General features: G+C 43.5%; 1 protein-coding gene and 1 pseudogene across 1 annotated transcript; both read right to left on the bottom strand.

Moving 5' to 3' along the window:
• Positions 1–258: 258 nt before the first annotated feature.
• Positions 259–10494, bottom strand: ywhaba (tyrosine 3-monooxygenase/tryptophan 5-monooxygenase activation protein, beta polypeptide a). The gene is made up of 6 exons (XM_077013816.1): positions 10362–10494; positions 3833–4133; positions 3451–3574; positions 3015–3178; positions 2747–2842; positions 259–2200 (listed from the first exon to the last, which is right to left on the bottom strand). Exons 2-6 carry the CDS (start codon positions 4124–4126, stop codon positions 2144–2146), a joined length of 735 nt encoding a protein of 244 aa, XP_076869931.1. The 5' UTR covers positions 4127–4133; positions 10362–10494; the 3' UTR covers positions 259–2143.
• Positions 5412–5564, bottom strand: LOC143522259 (U1 spliceosomal RNA; annotated as a pseudogene).
• Positions 10495–22458: the final 11964 nt, after the last annotated feature.

Raw genomic sequence — 22458 nt, 5'->3', positions numbered from 1 at the left:
CTGGTTTACTTTGGGAATTATAGCATTTTTGTTGAAAGTCAAATGACAGATTGGAATAAAACTTGTATGGTCATATAACAAACTAGTACTGTAGTCATTTCTAACTACTGCAGGAATAAGGACTGAAACTAGGATAGATTTTAGAGTAACATACATCTGCATTAAAATCATAACTTGCTTGTATGTGGAAGTACATTAAAAGCACTGAATCCTTATATATACATAGGAGAGAACACTGGCAAAAACAATGCAGGGAAATCTGGAACTGATAAAACTTTTATTTCACTTTAAATTGTCTTTTACATTTTCCTGATTATAACATGTAAGGTGAAACTAGAACTGTTTAAAAGACATACACAAATCTAGTATTACGTCAATAACCAGGTTGTAGTAGGTTTTTTTTTTTTGTCTTTTAAAATTTTTTCTTAAGCTAGTCTAAATTTTCACAACCACGTGCGCGCTAAGCGATAAAACCGTCACAGAAGCTAACTGTAGGCAGAATACTGGTCAGTAAAAACAAAGCAATTGGAGATACCAGATATACAGACAGGCTTGGCTCCACATTCACTACTGTACTTTCTCAAGCGTAGAATTGCTATTTGTTCAGCTAAGGGGAAAAACTGTTTTTCTTCAGTGCATGAACATTGTCTTCAGTTTGAGACAGATGAGTTCTACACCTAGTGGAATGTTATGGAGATGTGACAAGGTATTGTGACACTGGATGAGAACAGCTAACCTAACCTCTTCCAAAGTGCAAGGTCTCTTGCAAGCAATGACTCGTCTACATACCCTCACGCTTGTTCTGAAGACAAGTTGAGCTTGGATTACTAGAACTCATGTTGGCTTAACTGGAGCACCACATTTTTCTGAAGAAAATTCTGGCAGTGCCAGTGCACTTCGAGTACAGCTGAAGCCACACAGAATGGATCTGTTCCCAGCTGCAAACTATGCCTTATCCTATCCCTTAAAAATAATACAATAAAAGAAAAAATTAATAATATTTCAATGGAGAATCACCACCAAGTATTCTGGGCCAAGATGAATAAGCAGCCAGGAAATCCTCAACAATCTCAACCATTGACGGGAATACAGGCTCTGTCAAACCACAAATAGCTCCACGTTAGCCTGAATATAGTTTCCATTTTAGTTTAACAGTTTGAAGGGGAAATGAGCACTGATTACACCATGGACCATCAGCAAAGAACCTGGAAACTTTAAAATAAGTATTAGATTATTTGTTTTAAAGTAGTTTACATTTCAGTTCGAGACCAATTTATAGCTATATATACCTTTTTATGCAAAGATAATTGGGAAAAGTAAATTTAGAATGTCAACATTTTTAAACTGACATTAAACAGCACCTTTATGCTAACGGTCCATTTGGCAGCAAATTAGGACAGTTCATCAGTCTGATCAAAAATGGTCTACGGTCAATGTTATATACTGATGGAATGTTTCAGCTCTTTATTTAAACTGAAGTGGAATGGCGATACCGAAGGTCCCTTTAATTCGTTCTTAGACTCATGCAAAAAAAAAAAATTGGCGAACATTATACATCAACAACAGTAATGGATGTTAGTCAGTGTCACAATACAGCCTGTTTGCTTCCTTTCTGTATGAGATCGCAACAGAATTGTACTGCTTCTCCAATAAAAGTCAATTATCCACAATTCGGTTATCTGTGGAGAAGTGAGGGAAAAATAAGCATCACAGTGTTTGTTAAATTAACTGGATAGTTTAATAATATTTTAATAAAACCAGCAATTGCCAGTACACTACATGAGAAGAGGGGGGCTAATGCATTACCTGATAGTCAGAGAACAATTATCTATTAAAAAAATAATAAGGAAATAATTAAGGATAAAGAAAAGAATGGCCTCTATTTAACCTTTTTGTGTTTTGTTTTTTCTTTTAAAGTTTCCCCACACACACACACACACACACACAGGTTTGAAATATTTCGAACAACCAAAGGTTACCCTGTCACTTGATCTCAGGAGGGACACAGACTTGTAGGTCAGGTACAATTCATGCTGCTTAGCATACAGAAAGGGGAGTCATAGTGAAGTGGATGTAGCAGGGTACTATGGGCTGTATGTGTAAGATAGAGTGTGGGCGGATTTAACAGTGAAGTGCAAAGCCTTTAGTTCTCCCCCTCGACGTGATCCCCGTCGTCACCCTGGGTTTCTGATGTCCACAGCTACAAAAGACAGACAAAGCAAATGTTACACTTCCAGCCTGCATAGATGTTACACTATTCAGAAGCATTTTGGGTTAATCTGTGCCATTACATCAAAGAATTGACAGAGCAGCTCTGCAAGAGCTACAGTGGAGTGTAATCTACAGTCAAGTCTAAAGGGGAATTCCATTGATTTTTCACAATTTCACGCAAGTAAACAAAGTCATGTCCTTTCTAGAGAAATATTTAGAATTTCTTTACTATGCTTATTATGGGAGCCAGGAAACAAGACAGGTGTAGTACAAAAACAACTAATGCACAAATCTGTAAAGCATCAGGCAATTTACTGAGAATATTTTACAACAGCAGGTTACTGCAGTTATGCAATACCTTTGACTCAGCACGTTTTCCCAAAATGTATCAAAATTTAAAATTACTCTTTTCAGTGATCATGCAGAAATAAGAAAACTGAAATGTAACTTCAATCTATGAAACTATTCAATTTATGAAACCGTCCACATAATGGGAATAATGGAGCTGTTTCATAATGCAGGCGTAGATACTTACAGTGAGGTTGTCCCTTAGTAGCTGCATGATGAGAGTGCTGTCTTTGTAAGAGTCCTCATTCAAAGAGTCCAGTTCAGCAATTGCTTCATCAAAAGCCTACAGCAATGAACAACAGTGGTTTAGGTATTAACCATTTTAAAGGTCTCTCTACTTGAACCTTTAAATATTCTACAAAGTTAATTAAATATGGTGAGTTTCTGAGTAAAGGGTTCATTAGACAATTATAATCAAAATTTTGTGTGTTAAACTATATTACTTTTGTTCTTACCGTCTTTGCCAAATTGCAGGCCTGATCTGGGGTGTTGAGGATTTCATAGTAGAAAACAGAGAAGTTAAGAGCTAGACCCAGCCTAATGGGGTGTGTTGGCTGCATCTCCGTCTTGCTGATTTGAAAAGCATCCTTATAAGCTTCCTGAGACTTATCCACTGTGGCTGTAGAGTGAAGCAAAACACAATTAATGAAAGAGATTATTAAGGACAAAGGTACACTTATCTGGTGGTCTTTAGTGCCGTATTTACAATTTCACCAAATATGCTTGTGTTTCTTAGTATATAAACATGCCTATACATTAGATATGCAGCTTAAAATAACAAATCATTATTCTAACTTCTCCATTTCATCTACATTCTACTATGATTTATAAAACATGTAAAATACTTTTCTCTATTAAGATGGCAAAAAAAGGCTAAGAGACTCTGCTTACATGTCTTTTCTCCTCCAGACGCCACCTCAGATAAGTATCTGTAGTAGTCCCCCTTCATTTTCAGGTAGAACACTCTGCTCTCTGCCTGGCTAGCATTGGGTATGAGGAATTTATCCAGAAGTGCCTGGAAGAACACAAGAGAAGGACTAATGTCAGAATGAAGTCATCAACATCCCAGACAGTAACTTTTTTTTTGCCAAGAGAGCTAACTAGTCTGTAATGCTAAACAACTATCCATACAAAAAGGTCAAACATACCTTGTTTTTTCCCTATATACTAAACTAACATGTAAAGTAAAAGCACTAAAAATGTAAATTGTTCTTTGTAGGTCTTATGATGATTTACACACACACTTGAAGATCCACCGGTAAGCAGTCCTTACCAGTACATCGTTGCAGATGTCCTTCAGCTCAGTCTCGATCTTCTCACGGTATTCGCGCGCCATCTGCTGCTTCTTCTCGTTGCCCTCCGTCTTCTGCTCGATGCTGGAGATGACGCGCCAGGAGGAGCGGCGGGCGCCCACCACGTTCTTGTAGGCCACAGACAGCAAGTTGCGCTCTTCGTTGGACAGCTCAACCCCGCCCTCCGTGACGGCCTTCATAGAGGCGGCCATGTCGTCGTAGCGCTCTGCCTGCTCGGCCAGCTTAGCCTTCTGCACCAGGTCACTCTTGTCCATGTTGAGGCTGCAGTGGGAAGAGGAGGTGATGTGAGAGTGTGGAACAGGCTGCTGAAGAGGATATGGACCACTGGAGAACAGATCCACAAAGCATTAGAGATTCAAGGAAACCACTCTCATATTTTAAGTAGCATTTTTTAAAATCTTGTTTCCAAGCCCAATTTTCAGTTCCTAAGCAAATTCAAAACAGATGTAATTACAAATAACTAAACATTCCAAATAAATCAATAATGAGTTTAAAAAACATACAAAAACACATTTACTCCTCTGAATTAAAGGGTTAGATAAAAACAGCTGAATCTATAAGAGACATTACTAAAAGTTGTATTCACTGTATAACTCACTGGTCTTTGCTTCTGGCATTGGTTAATGACATGGCAATGTTCCCCTATTAATTAGTGCTGTGTGTAACGTTTCAGAACAGGATGGTGCATCAGAAATAACCTTAATCAAAAAAGGTTATAAGCGGTGGAATGTTCTTCCAAACCCTCTTTTAAAATAAATCTGACTGTGCGTGGTCTCTCATGGACATTTCTGCATAGTTACATTATGGCCATGTAACACATACCTTACATGGTTCCCCATTTCTGAAATGCACATTAGTGGGTGAAGGAGTCACTCAAGATATCTTTAATGTAACTAACTGGTATAGCCAAACTGGACAAAACTTTACTACTGCCATTCAAGAAAATTAGCTAAAGGCTTTGTTGAAAAATAAAAGCTACATTTTGGCTTCATGACTACTATTATTGTTATTAATATTCTCATTAACGATGTTCTGCTTTGCCCAAAATGAAAGCGTAGCTACATTTTCACTGTTCACTAGCACGACTTGCAAAAATGTGTATAGCACTGAGGCTGTAAGGCAACTATGAAATATCAGTCTTCAGTAAACCTTACAAATCAAACTGGCATCACACCAGGTCTACTCAGACACCAGCTAGACCCGATTACTACAAAACTGTCGTGGTCACAGAGATGTAAAATGTAAATGTGCCACATTTTGTCAATTGTGATTTTTTTCACCACAATCGAAATTTGTCCTCTACTTTTTACCCATCTGTGCAGCTAGAACACACACACACACACACGATTACTAGGGGGCTGTGATGCACACATGCCCAGAGCGGTGGGCAGCCCTAGCCCAGCGCCCGGGGAGCAGTTGGGGTTAGGTGCCTTGCTCAAGGGCACCTCAGTCATGGTCTCAGGTCTGGGAATCAAACCCATGACCCTCCAGTCACAAGACCAGTTCCCTACCACCAGACCATGACTGCCCCCAAAATATCAGGGGAGAGCGCGAACGCAGTCCCCCACTACCAGAAATTATGCAGTCGAGATTCCCACATTTGGGTCAGCACAGCCAGAGTTTGCAATGGCTGAGCCTCACCTTGGGCAAACCACCTTCCTGATCATGGTCTCACCCCTGCCAGGTAAGATACTAGAACAACTGCAAGATGCTGCACCAATAACTGCTGGCTGAAAAACTACAGCTATATGCAGACTCTGGACATGCTCTGAAGTATGAAGATGTTTGGAGCAACCAACACCAAGGTCACCTCAGAAGCAATCACACAAGACGGGCTTCTGAGCACCACCAGGATATCTAGCAGTAGTAAAACACATCATTGTCAAGAGCCTGCCTGACATTTTTTTTTTATTATTACATTCATTACGGTGGATTATTTCAGCAAAGCCAGCAAATATGTTGCCTACCAAAAAACTCCAAAGTGAATGAAATTACACCAAACATAAGAGTCATAAAAGAATCCCCTTCTGCTAGATCTGGTAAAAAGGGATAACACCTTTGTGTCAACACAGTCCCTTATAAAACAATAAATAAATAAAAATAAAATGCTGACAGATGGGACTGGATTTTCTTTATTGTATATTGAACGGTTCTCTGTATTTCAGTATGTGAAAATGCCTTTCCTCTAGAGGAAGTGCTTGCATGATAAATTCTGAGGCTGCTATTGTTTGCTTCTATCAAGAATCATGAGACTTGGGACCGGAAGGTTGACAATTAATGGCAATTTCATCAGCTTTAGAAGGAAGCCTATCCAAGCAAAGACAGTCAATATAAATGACTGAAAGTCTTGTTTGTGACCCAAAGCCATGACCCCATTAGTTGATTGGGTCCTTTCTGAGTACTCCAAAAGGTGTTCTCAACCCATTTATGCTGAACAGACATATTTGCCAGCAAAAGTAATGCCCCATTCTCTGTATTCAGCACTAGTCTCTAGTACATACAGTACAGACAATTATCTATTAAAGACTGGTGTGCCAGGCCTGCGTACTTATCGCAATATGAAATGGACACACTACACTAGACAAGGAAGAAGCTCTTAACCTCCATTGTCTCTGAAGAACTTTCAACTGACATGCACATGTATCTGCTCAATTACCTACTGGAAACTGTCTAATGATACTTGAATTCTGTATCAACAGTAGGCTTGTATTTGCTTCAGTTGTGAGTCACATAGGATATAAACCACCTGGCAGATTAATATATCTAAATGTCCTGTGTCATTTTCTCACTCCGATTGCTCAGCATGTCAAAAAACCTATGCAAAAAGACCTAGTACGCTCCTGTGCTGTTAAAAGAACAGCTGCCATTTGTGCACCGTGTGGTGGTTCCTATTTGACTCTATGCCACAAAAAAAAGTGAAAGAGGAGATGGGGCAGGACAAAATGTGAATGCATCTTAAGAGAAGTTTACCCACGTTTGGTGGACTTGCGTTTACAACGAACACTACGCAGTGATGACCAACATGCAGGCTGAAGCTAGTTTTAACCTGCCTAGAAATGCAGTTTTCCCTCTATAGGATGGAGAGGTAAAACAGATTTAGGTCTATTTTAAGAATACATGTTCATCCTAAAAGCTATAACTGGACTGGCCAAAGCAAACAGATTTCAATCACAACTCCACTTCCCAAAAACACATTTTAAGATCATCTTCAATGAGAGCGATTAGTATAATTAGTGTAAAGATAATCTTTGTTAATGTTTTATACAGCCTTTTCAATCTATATCAAGTCTGTCTGATGCTACAAGGTCCATCTGATATTTGATATCATTGGGTGTGTAGCATGCTGCACTGATCTCTTGTTGCTGTGTGTGTAGTTTCATGTGATTAAATTTTATCATTTCCTTGAGACATTATCAAACTTATGGACACACCCAAATTCTCCATAACTATGCATCAGTGCACTGTTGACCATGGGCTGCATACTGAAATGCCCTTTAATACAACTTTTGTAGTAATACTTATAATACAAATAATGCTCATTTCTGAATGGCATCAACAATTTCAATGGATTTTTTTTTTGCATTTCTGGGGGAAAATATAATTCCCATCCAGAGTGTGCACCGTTAGAGTTGTTACCATGGTAGCAATGATTATAGAAGGAAAAACTGACATCTGTACATGCTAATCAGAGTTCATGGGTAATGCAGACCTTTATAATGCAGAAAAAAGTGAATTTCTGCACGATCAGGACAAAGATGTCAAAAACTGAGCTCAACCGCTGTACTGAACTGACAACTCGTCATAACAGATTCATGTTAAAAAGCTTCTTCGGTCCATAAACATGAGCAAGATGTCTCTGTAGATCTTTAAAGAAATAAAAACAAATCTTTCCATAACATTTAGGGTTGTAATTTTAGTGAGACCAGTTAGTTGTGGAATATTAAAATGTAATTCAAAATGTGTCAGAAATATCCTTAGATTAGAAAACAAATCTGATGTAAAAATACTTCATTTTCACAACTCAGTGAAGGACTGTGATCAAGTAAAACACCTGCTGTCTACTGAATACTCACAAGCTATGACACACAGTAAGCTTTTTGGGTCACATTGCTAGGTATGAGCTACACAGTGGACAAATGTTAGATTCAGACCTTGTTATGGGAGAACTTAGTTTCCCCTCCTGCATGCATCCACATGACATACAATTTTAATAGAATTATTTTTCGACATTTTGTGCTGTTGAATAACATTTGAATTGTGAGTGATCACTTTGCTATTCTCTAAAGCTGCACTCAGGGTACAGGATGTCCTACATTTTACGGTCAGGTGCAAGTTGAAATCCAAATCTGGCTCCAGTACTGAAGTGTGAAATCAGTTGACTTACTGTAGATACTGTAGGCATACTGTATCCCTGTGTATGCTGCAGCAGTCTTTATTAAACAATAAACAAACTGCTCTTGACCAAAGGGCTGGTGCTAGCTGGATTATACATTTTTATTGTACATTTATATAGTAAATCCACTTGTAATTACTGTATTCAGAAGTATGGCAAATCTTGTGTGACCTGCAAAAAAACCAGGTAATTTATAAAAAAAAGAGCCCAAAAACATGTTCAGAAGACAGGTAGTTTATGTTCAGCCTGACTCACTGAATAGATACGCTTAACTTTCATACACTTTGACTCTGTTCAAATGTAAAAAGAAATAAGCAGACAATACTATATCCCATGTATTGTTATATTGTAGGGAAGTTAAGCCGGAGTGTCCTGTCACTAGTCGCAGTAGAAGGCATAATAAAGGAGGGAGGAGCTTGGTCAGCCACATGTCTTCACTTCTCTTTAGGAAATAATATTGAATGTATGTTTTTTTTATTTTACATGAAGCTTGAACGAGTTTCAAAGTCTTCCTATATAGTAAGACTTTAATCTTGCTTTCCCTACTTTCCCCTAGCTATTCCAATGCTACTGAAAATACTAAATTGTGAAACCCATTTATTCACAGAGATAAAAACAAAACCTTATTACTTCTTAAAACAAATGAAATGACACTTAGTATCAGCTTGACAGGGTAAAACAATGTTGACCTGAGTTTAAATATTGTGATTCAGAAGCTTTTTTTTCTAGCAGTTATTTGATTATCAGAAAGCCAATATTTCAGTTCTGGCATTTATTCCACATCATTTGACCCACATGTAAACAGACTTTATTTTAAGCAAATTATTTTGGTAAATGATTCTACATGGAATATCACTGAACACTGAAATTTCCATGCTGCTGATCAAGATAACTCTGAACAATTTAAATATTTCTAATGGAAGATTCTTTAAAACCTGAAAATAAAAGCTCTGTTAAATGTATTGACTGCATAGACAAATCGCTAGATACAACCAAGCCTACTCTAAGAGAACAGTTCATTCCTATGGCCGTGTAAAATGCTAACACGTTTAGGGCATCATTTAAAGAGTTGATGATGGGACAGTGATGTGATCTGTCCCATGTTCTTGAGTTATGTAGATGTGTGTTTGCAGGGCAGAATTATCCAGGGCGGTGGCTGCTTGGATCAATGAACACAACTTTTGGCCACCTATGTTGGTTACAAACCATTTGCCACAACAGCAAATACAACAAAGGTCCTAATCCGGAAATTGCCACCCAGCGCAGATATACCCGCGTTAGCTAGTACACTATCCAAGATTATGGCCGCACTGTACTTTAATGCCACTGTTATTTTTAAGATAAGTTATTAGGATGTGTAGAAACAAGTGACATGACATTAGTAATGGAGACTAGCGTGATGGTGAAGACACCCACAGGCCTACACACACGTCCAGCCTAACGATCATTCGGTCGCAGTCACATTTCAACTGTGCAGATGTTTCGTTATTTTAATTACAACTCTTAATATTAAAACGATCAAATGATGTATTTGTTTAATTCATCACACGCAGTAGAGTATAAGGCAGCCCGGTGGGCAGCAGCTCACACCGCCGCGCTGTGGCGGCTCCTCGCCTCACTCGGGGCGGCCAGCTGCGCTCTCTCGCCCCCTGCGGTGTTGACCCAGACGGAGGGCCGCGTCCGGCGGCGGCGGGCCCGAGCGGGTGGCACCGTGTCGCGGCGCCGTCGTGAGGCATTAACGGTGTCGAACCGGACCAGCGCTACTGCTCACGGCACCAGCGCACACAGCGCAGCCGCACCAGGCCCACCAGCGAGGACCGGCCCTGCACGCCCTCGGCGCTCTTCCACACACCGGTACCGCTCACCGGTGTGGTGCCCTCATCGAGCCCGTAGATACGTGTGAACCACGTTCCGCCATTTCAAGCGTATAACAGCGGATAATGGAGCCGAACACGCCTCGGCCTAACGGACCCGCGGCCACCACACAATAGACCCTCCGCCATCGACAACGACGAGGCCCACGTCCACCAACACGCCCCGCGGCACACCTGCAGCATCAATCACCTCACACGAGTGGAAATGACCATCAAACTCACGTTTAAATGTACTGTGCGTCCCGCTCGTTCTCTACACGACTGCAGTGTCGGCCTGTCCTCCGCGTCGCTGCTCAGGGTCTTCAGGGCAGTTCCACTTCCGCTTGAGCTAACACTTCCGCTTCCTCTAAACCCCACCCCTCCCCCTCCACCCCGACAGTTACCATGGTAACATCTATCCGGGGTTTCCTGTGCATTTTACAGGGTCCCCACGTCATAAAGACCATGGTAACCGTTGCGGCATGACGTGAGTAATCACTATGGTAACCGTTGCTAGGAGGCGTTTTCCAGCTTACCGAATGCAAAATGGCACACAAAAATGATAGACTGCTGCCTGAGTGATTGACACACGTGGGGGCGGAGTAACCAGAGACTAATGGGACAGATAAATGTTAGGAATCTTAGGCTATAACATTCACTACAGATTATAATAATGAATAATCATCATACATTGCCAATATCAGATTAAGGACTGAATCATAATCTTCATCATCATCATCATCATCATCATCATCATCAAGTGGTATCATCTTTCATTATAGAGCTTTGACTGTGACCTTCTGTCTTTCGAAAGCCTGACTGAAGATTTTCAATAACAATGTGGCACTTTTTTTCTGTTCAAACATGAATACTGGTAGAGTCATGTTCATTATTTTATATGCAAGTGTAATAATTGTTACTCCACAAAAGTTTAGTGTGTTGTTGCAAAGTCAGAGACTATCGTAAATGTACGGGATTTATAAAACTGAAGCAAGTGATACACCCATTTAACCAGTAGGGTGTAGTGGAGATTGCTGTGAGTAACAGCTGTTAGTTTCCTGATCACTAGACAGAGAATGTAATGCAAAATATAGATTTAACAGGCAATGGAACATATCTGGAAAATAAACACATAACCCTAATTTTATTAATATTATTTTGGCATAACTTTAAATGCATTCTAATAAAGCGGTAGATAGCCTACTACTTTGAATTCAAGTAGCCTACGTTTTTTTCTCAGTTGAGATTTCCAGTGTGATAATGTCTAATGTCAAAAATAGTTGCTTAGTGTATACCATTTAAATTATAAAACAAAAAATTATAAAACTAACTAGCTAACAAAAGAAATAGGTCTAGACTAGCCTAATTTTCATTGAAGAGTTTCGCTAGTTCACCAAATCATGTAAATTCCATTTTTATATGTTTACAATCACTGATCCTTATTATGATTTTGGAAAATATTCAATAAAAATAAGGAAATATGAAGAAACACATGCATTGAATTATACATTTGTTAATACTAAATGAAAACTTATTGCATGTAAATGAATGCTCATAGAATCCCAATTTAGTACATGAATAGGCAGATTTGTTTCCCCTCGTTACTTAGAATTATATATTCCAAGTGTTGCTTAATTAAATAGATATCAGAATTTGACAGGTATTTCTAAACCTAATTCTCTAACCTCTGCTGTAATGTTATATTATTCATGAGTCATACCACAATGAAACCAGGTTATTTTGAGTCTGTAGAACACTGAATGAAAAAAAGCTGAAATAAGCTCAGTAATCAGTAAGGAAGTGATGAGAAAATCAGGGTTGCCACAGCCACTGTCATTTTCATTGTACAACAGAACTGAGACGTCATTGAATGCCGACAATATTTCATGTCTGCACTTGGTTAGACTAAATGAGGGGCATCTGAAGCTGTAAGAAAATTCAAGACAAGATTACTTGACTAGTGAGTAAAATGCAAGGAAAGAATCCTGACAATAACAGATAGAAATAATTAAAGGAAATATCTGGTGCTGTAGCTCTATTGGAATTTCTAATGAGAAGTAACCCATCTAAAGAGAAGGCTTCATCGACAGTCATTAGGTGATGAGGCAAATAGGCCAAGTCCCTGAGGTCTAAAAGTCATTTCTACAGTCTGTGGTCTCTAAGGAAACCTACACAGACCTAGTTAAATGCAAACTATAAGGGCCCTTTAGTTTGCTAAGCAATTGTAGGCTGAATAATTAAAATGTACATCTGGTCTGTCTGTATGCTGTAGGCAAACTGTAAATATTATGGATGACTGAACATAACAGCTGAATGGAATGTTTGTATACAAGATATTCACACATTACAATGTTAATGTGCTTCTTTTGGCTGAGATGGTGATGTCTACTTCCTGTTTTGCCTCATCTAACCTAAAAAATTATCAAAAATGCCAGAACTGGTTGATTTATCCTTATGTAATGGCCAAACTATGTCCTTAAATGTATCATCATGTACATTAGTAAAATCTATAATTTTTAATGTAGTGAAGAATAGACCATGTTTACTCTGTCATGAATAACATAACTATGATGGTGTTTTTAGAATCATATTCAACATGAGACAGGAAACACTGAACAATTAGGAGGAAGAAGCCAATTCAGATTCAGAGCTGCATACCATCAACTGCTGCTTCATTTTTGCAGGAATTGTCTGTGCTATACTGTATCAGAAGCTTCAAAAAAATAAAGGGAACACTAAAATAACACATCCTAGATCTCAATTAATAAAAATCTTTGAAATCAGTTGAAAATCTCATTTCTACCTGTTGTCTGTTCCATTTGCACAAGAGCAGATGAAATTGATTCACAATCAGTGTTGCTTCCTATCTGAACACGAAGTGTGGATGACTTGGAGTTACATTGTGTTGTTTAAGTGTTCCCTTTATTTTTTTGAGCAGTGTATTTGCCTATATTATGGAGGGAAAGATAAAATGCCCCTCCATAGAATTACATCTCTTGCTTTTCTTATCTAATCAAAGCACCAGGGGGGTTTACATTGGCACTGCTTTTTGACATGGTCTGTGTTTAGTGTTCTTCAAATATGTTACACTGCTGGACAATACAGTGCCATTAGTGGTTCAAAACGTCAAGGCAGATACCAGACACTTCAGAAAGAGTGTGTCCCATTGCCTGACTTAAATGACTTGTTCCTCCTTGTTTTTTCCATGTTCAGTAATTCAGTTGATTAAGCTTTTCAACTCTTTCAAAATAATTTGCCTTTTACTAACTATTGGGAATTTTACTATTATCAAAGATGTTAACATAGAATTTGATATGACATATTTTTAACATATATTGTTTATTATAATCATCAAGTCTGCCATTTTTAGTTTAGGTTTTAGGGAAAATGGAATCTGTCAAATCCTAAGTTCTAGTCATACATATGTTGTCATAGGTGTTAAATGGTTTCTGACACCCTTAGCTCTAGTCTAGTCCTCCTACACTTAGTTATGTTTCATGATCAGCAGACAGATTTCAGACATGAGCCCCGATTTCTATATTAACTGACAGGGGGCTGCTCCATTTTCTGTGAAACTAGGTTGAGCTGTACTGGAGGAAACCGACTGCATTTCTAAAACAAGTGCCAGGAGCTTGTGGTTGGCATATCAATTTTAACTCTTGCTGGAGAGCTCTGCTGAATGCAAAAGGATTTAGTGGAGTCTCTGGATCAGTTGGATTCCTTAATTATGCAAAGTGAATATTAATTCAGAATCTTTAATATTGTTTGCATAGTGTGCTGTACATATTAGTATATAATTTTGGGAGTTAAATGGATTAGATATTTTGTAACAGAGTGTTCCTGTGTCATTTCACTATTGCTTATACAAAATGTCCTTATAGAAACTTACCATTGTTATTGCAAACTAAATGGCATAAGATAAACAAAACACTGTATTCATTGTAATGTATTAATAGGTATAAATCAGTGGGGAACCGTTAGGGCCCTCTACACCCTCTCAGAGGGCCTAAAATATTCTTAAAATATAAATATATATAATATAATTTATCGAATTTTATTTTATCTACTTACAGTTTGACAATAGACATATAAACAATTACAAAAATATAAGCAAATAAATTATTCACCCATGTCTACTCAATCTGTGTTGGAAGGTGAGGGGTTAAGTGGAAGCCTGTGAGCCTGTGTCTCCCCCCATCAGTACTGTGATGCCCGCTGTTCATTTACAGAGGGCCTGGCAGTTATAATTCAGCACAATACCAGTTTCAAATGACAGTAAAATTGACCAATCATATCTTCCCTCTTAGTGGGCAGGCTTAACTGTATGAGAACTTCTGCCCGCTGTGGCGACGCTAGCTGTCGTTAGCGTACCACTGCTAGCTAGTTTCGATTCATTCCTTTGATGCCCTCGTGCGCGTTGTTTACATATTCCACTCCCGAGGAACACGGAACTGTGAACCTTATTTTGTTGGAACCTTATTTTGCTTAAGATGTTATCTAGTACATATGTTATTGTTTATTGCGTTTTTAAAGCTGTACTGTTGTCTCAATTTTTAATTTTTTTTAATTGCAGTTAATAAGGAAAGGAAACAAATTTTTTTTCTGGGGGGGATGGGAGCGGGCCCAGGTATAATGGTCACGGTTCGCTACTCGTATAAATAACATATAGATTTATAACATGAGAATATGAGGTTTTATGATTTTAGCTGCATTTATAGCTAAAAGCCCAGTTTGTAGAGTTTGTGCCCATAACTGTATGATATGAATGATATAATATGAAACTCAGTGGGGAACCGTCAGGGCCCTCTACGCCCTCTCAGAGGGCCTAAAATATTCTTAAAAATAAATATATATAATATAATTTATCCAATTTTATTTTATCTACTTACAGTTTGACAATCTACATCTAAACTATTACAAAAATATAAGCAAATAAATTATTCAACCATGTCTATTCAATCTGTGTTGGAAGGTGAGGGGTTAAGTGGAAGCCTGTGAGCCTGTGTCTCCCCCTATCAGGACTGTGATGCCCGCTGTTCATTTACAGAGGGCCTGGCAGTTATGATTCAGCGCGATACCAGTTTCAAATGACAGCAAAATTGACCAATCATATCTTCCCTCTTTGTGGGCGGGCTTAACTGTATGATAATTTCCGCCCGCTGTGGCGACGCTAGCTGTTGTTAGCGTACCACCGCTAGCTAGTTTCGATTCAGTCCTTTGATCCCCTCTGCACGTTGTTTACATATCCCGCTTCCGAGGAACACGAAGCTGTGAACCTTATTTTGTTTGGAACCTTAGTTTGCTTAAGAAGTTCTCTAGTACAGATATTATTGTTTATTGCGTTTCTAAAGCTGTACTGTCGTCTCAGTTTTTTTATTATTATTTTTATTGCAGCTAATTAGGAGGGGGGGGGGAGCGGGCCCAGGTATAATGGTCACGGTTCGCTACTGATGAAACTACACTTATATAGTACCTTTCTCAGTAACCAATGATACTTTACAATCAACATATTACACAATCCTTTGGCATCTAATAGTCAACAAAGTAGTGTTTTGAAATTTAAGACCAACACCTGCTTCTTATGACTATAAGGAGTTTAAGACATTTTTACATTGTTATGTAATACAAAAAATAGACATTGCACTCATTTCATTAAAGTTGTAGTGATACATCTTCTGATGCATAGCTATAGCACATCATCAGTGATGTTACCTGAGGTCATGGGGTGTTTCGGGTCTTTTTGAACATCATACACCCTCACTCAGGGTGTATCTCCTCCTCCCTCCTGTGATGCCGAGTGCAGTATAGGATTTGTATAAAGATTGCCCCGCAAAGTCCCTGCACCCCACCTCCACAGGCAAGCACCTAGCCTTCCAGCCTCGTTTGTGGCAGTCGCTAACCAAACTGTCATACTTGCCCTTTTTCCGTTCAAAGGTCTCGTCCATGTGTTCCTCCCATGGCACAGTTAGCTCCAGCATGATAACGGTCTTCGTTGCGGGTGGTCTGAGCAACATGCTGGGGGAACTTCAGTTGGCTGCCCAAGTCCACTGACAACTGCCAGTCCTGTGCAGTGTTGAGAAGCCCTGTTGTTTCTTTGGATGTTATTGGCCTCTCTCCAATCCTAGTCCTAGTGCCTTGCTTCCTCATCCCCACTGCTCTGCTGGACATCTCCTCCTTCACCGCCGCTCTCACCTCCTCCTGGACTAATTGCCTCCACTCCATTCCCTGAGCCTTGTCAAACTGGATGGAAGGGGTGGTTCCTAATCCAGCCCTGCCTCAGGATATTGTTCCCACCAGGACTTTGTGGCGCAGATGAGACTCAGCCTGCTCCTCTGCAGTCTCTGCTCTCCACTTCCTGCCAGTCTTCACTGTCACTTCTGCCCCAGGTAGCAGACTTGGACTTGGGACCTCTGCACTCTGGCTCTGCAGCGTTCACAAGCATATTCATTGCTAGGGCAAACAGGATCACTGAGACGGTGCAGCCTGTGATGATTCTCTTCTCCAACCTGTGCCACTCTGATGTAATTGACCCTGCAGAGACCCTCAGACTGAAGTCTCCATAGCACTCAAGGATGATGTCTCTTACTCTGAATGGAACATAGTGCCTCTCAAGGGTCTCAAAAACAAGCTTGTGTGGCATTGAGCCATAGGCATTGGCAAGGTCTAGCCAAAGCACCACCAGATTGCCCTTGCTCTCCCTTGCCTCCCTCAGGAACTGAGTGACCACTCCAATGTGCTCTAAGCACCCTGGTACCCTTTCTGCACAGAGGTATCGATGTACCTGTTCAAGAAGAACTTAGTCACTTAGCAACAAAACTGAAGAAAATCTTCCCTTCAACATTGAGGAGCGAGATTATACTGAACTGGCTGATGTTCTTGGAGTCTTCCTCTTTGGGTATCCATACATCTTCTACAAAATGCCACAAGCAATCTGTTTTGCCCTTCCTCCAGATGACCCTCAAGATCTTCCAGAGGCAATTCAGCAACCTGGGACAGTGCTTGCAGACCTTGTAGGACATTCCACTTGGTCCAGGTTCTGAACTGGCCCTAGCTTTCCGCACCTAACTTTTTTCAGTAGAGGCTCCCTCAGATCAAAGGTCTCAGCAGGCTCTGGTGGTGTAAATAGTGCCTTGTTGTCACGGTATGGCGGGCCCCCTACTGGTCGCCTCCATCTACAGCGGCAGTTGTGGTGTTGTGTTCGTCACTCAGGTGGGCATAGCCCGCGATCCATCTCACCTGAGGGTCATTTGTTCGTCTATATATGTCTTATCTTTGTACTAGTTGACCGCTGGTCATTATATCCTTCATATATCGTGATCGCTTCTATTTTATTTCGCTCACCCTGCCCGTCACACTTGCACTGGAGCTATATAATAAAATGTTTTTTCACTCAAAACCAAGTCTAGGGATTAGCATTAGTTCAGCCAAATATGCAAAAGCACCAAGGGCTTTAAACATTATAAGACTGTAGTCTTGAATTTAATAGGGAGTCAGTGTAAATCTAATTATTGTGGTAATACACTACCACAATTGCCAACTTTCCTGGCAAGAATGTGGCCTGCAGCATTCAAAGCTAGCTGACAAGCACTTAAATTAACAGAAGGGCAACCAGACCATAATAATCTACATACAGGTATTTCTCTAAAAGTTGCAGGTACTGGTATAAAAAACAATAGCTTCTGAATCCATTGAAAAGGAATCAAGGTCTACAATCAAATCAGCTATGTGGTTGTGATCTTCCAGACTTCAGGATATTTATAGCACATTTATAGTGTCTGAAGTAGAAAGACTATGTAACATTAGTGTAAAAATGTTACTTTTGCAAATTACCTGTTAAAAGGCCTGTAAAGGGATAGGCTATGAACAATCACTGAAAAGCAAAGGCAATGATCAAATTCAGCCATAACAGAAAAGAAACATCAATCAAATTTTAGTTATATAGTGCTTTTTACAACAGTCACAAAGCAGCTTTACAAGTGTCTGAGTCCAAGCCCCCAGTGAGCAAGCCAAGGGTGACAGTGACAAGAAAAACTCCCTAAGAGCATGAGGAGAGACTCAGTGGATAACCCATCCTCCTCTGGCTGACGCTGGTCACAATAACAATTAGAGAGATATATAAACAAAGAAAAGATGGGAATGATAAAAAATTCTCATCTTTGTGTGTATTTATATCAGGGGTCGGCACTGCTGGCACGCCGAGGCATAATCACTGGCACGCGACATGCTGGACCAGCATCAGTAAAAAATAATAATAATAATAAAAAATCTCAGACTGTAACGTGGCTCGCGCCACGGAGCGAAAGGACGGACACAAGTGCTGAGAAGAGCGAGATTTATCCAGGGGAGTACCGTAATCATCGTCTGAAAGCCAGCCAGGGTCGATAGCAGGAGGGCAGTCCGAGAAACACGCAAAGACAGGCATTACAAGACAGGGAGCACGGGAAACAGGAGAAACACAAAAACGGTCGGGTACAGAGAACAGCAATGGGACAGACACGATCACAAATCAATTCAAAATACCGGACGAAGGACAAGGGAGACTCAGGGGCTTATATGCACAGACATTAAACAAGCGGCAGGTGACGGTAATAACATGGGGCGTGGGAACAAACGAGGTAATCACAGAGACAAACGAGCGGGGCAGGGTAAACAGGTACGGAACACAGACACGAGGGGTTCGGAGTGACAGCTAACGGAGGAGGACACGGTCATACGTGACAGTACTCCCCCTCAAGGCGTGCCACTCCGGGGCACGCAAGGGCAGACAGGGCAGGGGACCACGGGACACAGGACAGACCGGAGGAACAGACCAGGACAAAACAGGACGAGGGACCTGGGGCATGGCAGGGACCGGAGACAGGGGAGCAGAGACTGGCCAAGGGCCGGGTCGGGGCACGGTAGTACAGGCAGGGCCAGGGGGAGACACGGGAGCAGGGCCGGACGGGACAGGACCGGGAGTAGACACGGGAGTGGGGCCAGGGAACAGGGTGGAGGCAAACACAGAGGCAAAGACACCATGGACTACGGAGACAGGCACAGGCACAAGGTGGGTAACAACTTGGGGAACAGACATGGGGACAGGGACAGAGAGGACACCACGGGAAACCGACATGGGAACAGGAACACAGACCTTGACAGACACAACCACGGGGACAGGGACCAAAACAAAACCAGGGATGGGACCAGGGAGCAAGGGGAACACGGGCAACGGAACATAGGAGGCACAGGGCGGAGCAGGGGGCACACAAAGTCCATGCCCAACAGGGGGCAGCACAGTCTCAAGGGCAACAGGCGGGGTCCGCTGGCGTCCAGCGGGAACAGGCGGGGTCCGCTGGCGGGCAGCGGGGACAGGCGGGGTCCGCTGGCGGGCAGCGGGGACAGGCGGGGTCCGCTGGCGGGCAGCGGGGACAGGCGGGGTCCGCTGGCGGGCAGCGGGAACAGGCGGGGCCCGCTGGCAGGCAGCGGGAACAGTCCTTTGTTGAGTGGCTTGTACAACCCCCAAAAAATTTCTTGGGGAGCTTTCGGGGGGTAGCTTCCGGGAGTAGCGGAGGGAGGTCTTCTTCCGGGAAGACGACGATTTCATGCGCTGTGGCGGCGGGGCTCTGAACTGGGGGCGTGGTCTTCCTCCTTCCCCGGTCCGGTCTGCGCCTGGAAGAACATACAGACACAACTGCTTCTCGGTGGCTTTCCTGGTGACTCCGCCTCGTCGGAGGTATCGGGAGCTCACAATGACTTTTGAAAGCCAACCGAGAGCCAAGCCAACGCTCGTCTGCACATTCATTTGGTCTGCCCGACTCTCGCGCTACAGGCTGGAGTTGGGCAGACACATAGCGCTTACCAGGTAGCTCGTCGCCAAAGCCAGACGTTGGAACTGTCTTCGCTTTGTTCTTACAGCGACGAGACTCCCCTGTACCCACAGCGCAAGGGGATTTCCTGTCTCTGGTTCGTTCGTACTGCAATACCGGAGAGTCGAACCGGATTAATCCAGCCAACATCTCATTACAGTGTTCGAACTCACCAGAGTCTCGCTCTTTCGCTGTGTCCTTGGTTGTTCCGGTATTATGTAATGTGGCTCGCGCCACGGAGCGAGAGGACGGACACAAGTGCTGAGAAGAGCGAGATTTATTCAGGGGAGTACCGTAATCATCGTCTGAAAGCCAGGCAGGGTCGATAGCAGGAGGGCAGTCCGAGAAACACGCAAAGACAGGCATTACAAGACAGGGAGCACGGGAAACAGGAGAAACACGAAAACGGTCGGGTACAGAGAACAGCAATGGGACAGACACGATCACAAATCAATTCAAAATACCGGACGAAGGACAAGGGAGACTCAGGGGCTTATATGCACAGACATTAAACAAGGGGCAGGTGACGGTAATAACAAGGGGCGTGGGAACAAACGAGGTAATCACAGAGACAAACGAGCGGGGCAGGGTAAACAGGTACGGAACACAGACACGAGGGGTTCGGAGTGACAGCTAACGGAGGAGGACACGGTCATACGTGACAGTACTCCCCCTCAAGGCGTGCCACTCCGGGGCACGCAAGGGCAGACAGGGCAGGGGACCACGGGACACAGGACAGACCGGAGGAACAGACCAGGACAAAACAGGACGAGGGACCTGGGGCATGGCAGGGACCGGAGACAGGGGAGCAGAGACTGGCCAAGGGCCGGGTCGGGGCACGGTAGTACAGGCAGGGCCAGGGGGAGACACGGGAGCAGGGCCGGACGGGACAGGACCGGGAGTAGACACGGGAGTGGGGCCAGGGAACAGGGTGGAGGCAAACACAGAGGCAAAGACACCATGGACTACGGAGACAGGCACAGGCACAAGGTGGGTAACAACTTGGGGAACAGACATGGGGACAGGGACAGAGAGGACATCACGGGAAACCGACACGGGAACAGGAACACAGACCTTGACAGACACAACCACGGGGACAGGGACCAAAACAAAACCAGGGATGGGACCAGGGAGCAAGGGGAACACGGGCAACAGAACATAGGAGGCACAGGGCGGAGCAGGGGGCACACAAAGTCCATGCCCAACAGGGGGCAGCACAGTCTCAAGGGCAACAGGCGGGGTCCGCTGGCGTCCAGCGGGAACAGGCGGGGTCCGCTGGCGGGCAGCGGGGACAGGCGGGGTCCGCTGGCGGGCAGCGGGGACAGGCGGGGTCCGCTGGCGGGCAGCGGGAATAGGCGGGGCCCGCTGGCGGGCAGCGGGAACAGGCGGGGCCCGCTGGCAGGCAGCGGGAACAGGCGGGGCCGGCAGGCAGGCAGCGGGAACAGGAGCCGGCAGGCAGGCAGCGGGAACAGGAGCCGGCAGGCAGGCAGCGGGAACAGCGGCCAGCGTGGACGACCCCTCCTGGGTCGCGGGGACAGCGGCCGGCGTGGACGACCCCTCCTATGTCGTGGGGACAGCGGCCGGCGTGGACGACCCCTCCTGGGTCGCGGGGACAGCGGCCGGCGTGGACGACCCCTCCTGGGTGACGGGGACAGCGGCCGGCGTGGACGAGACGTCCTCGGGGGGCGGAACCACCATCGGGCTGACGTCCTCGGGGGGCGTGTCCGGCATACTGACGTCACCGGGGGGCGTGTCCGCCATACTGATGTCACCGGGGGGCGTGTCCGCCATACTGACGTCATTCCGGGTTTCAGCCAGCCACTCCTTTGTCGAGTGGCTTGTACGACCCCCAAAAAATTTCTTGGGGAGCTTTCGGGGGGTTGCTTCCGGGAGTAGCGGAGGGAGGTCTTCTTCCAGGAAGACAACGATTTCATGCGCTGTGGCGGCGGGGCTCTGAACTGGGGGCGTGGTCTTCCTCCTTCCCCGGTCCGGTCTGCGCCTGGAAGAACATACAGACACAACTGCTTCTCGGTGGCTTTCCTGGTGACTCCGCCTCGTCGGAGGTATCGGGAGCTCACAATGACTTTTGAAAGCCAACCGAGAGCCAAGCCAACGCTCGTCTGCACATTCATTTGGTCTGCCCGACTCTCGCGCTACAGGCTGGAGTTGGGCAGACACATAGCGCTTACCAGGTAGCTCGTCGCCAAAGCCAGACGTTGGAACTGTCTTCGCTTTGTTCTTACAGCGACGAGACTCCCCTGTACCCACAGCGCAAGGGGATTTCCTGTCTCTGGTTCGTTCGTACTGCAATACCGGAGAGTCGAACCGGATTAATCCAGCCAACATCTCATTACAGTGTTCGAACTCACCAGAGTCTCGCTCTCTCGCTGTGTCCTTGGTTGTTCCGGTATTATGTAATGTGGCTCGCGCCACGGAGCGAGAGGACAGACACAAGTGCTGAGAAGAGCGAGATTTATTCAGGGGAGTACCGTAAT

The sequence above is a fragment of the Brachyhypopomus gauderio genome, chromosome 8, assembly GCF_052324685.1.
Source record: "Brachyhypopomus gauderio isolate BG-103 chromosome 8, BGAUD_0.2, whole genome shotgun sequence".
NCBI classification, from domain to species: Eukaryota; Metazoa; Chordata; class Actinopteri; order Gymnotiformes; family Hypopomidae; genus Brachyhypopomus; species Brachyhypopomus gauderio.
The sequence above is the reverse complement of the archived record's forward strand: the minus strand, read 5'-3'. Positions and strand labels throughout refer to the sequence as shown.

What these genes read in the sequence shown, in the direction of transcription:
- ywhaba (XM_077013816.1), bottom strand. Translation starts at nt 4,126, where the DNA reads ATGGACAAGAGTGACCTGGTGCAGAAGGCTAAGCTGGCCGAGCAGGCA. An exon ending in GTCTGGAGGAGAAAAGACAT is followed by an intron (nt 3,179 to 3,450) that starts GTAAGCAGAGTC and finishes TTCACTCTACAG; the next exon opens with CCACAGTGGATAAGTCTCAG. An exon ending in CCTGCAATTTGGCAAAGACG is followed by an intron (nt 2,843 to 3,014) that starts GTAAGAACAAAA and finishes TCATTGCTGTAG; the next exon opens with GCTTTTGATGAAGCAATTGC.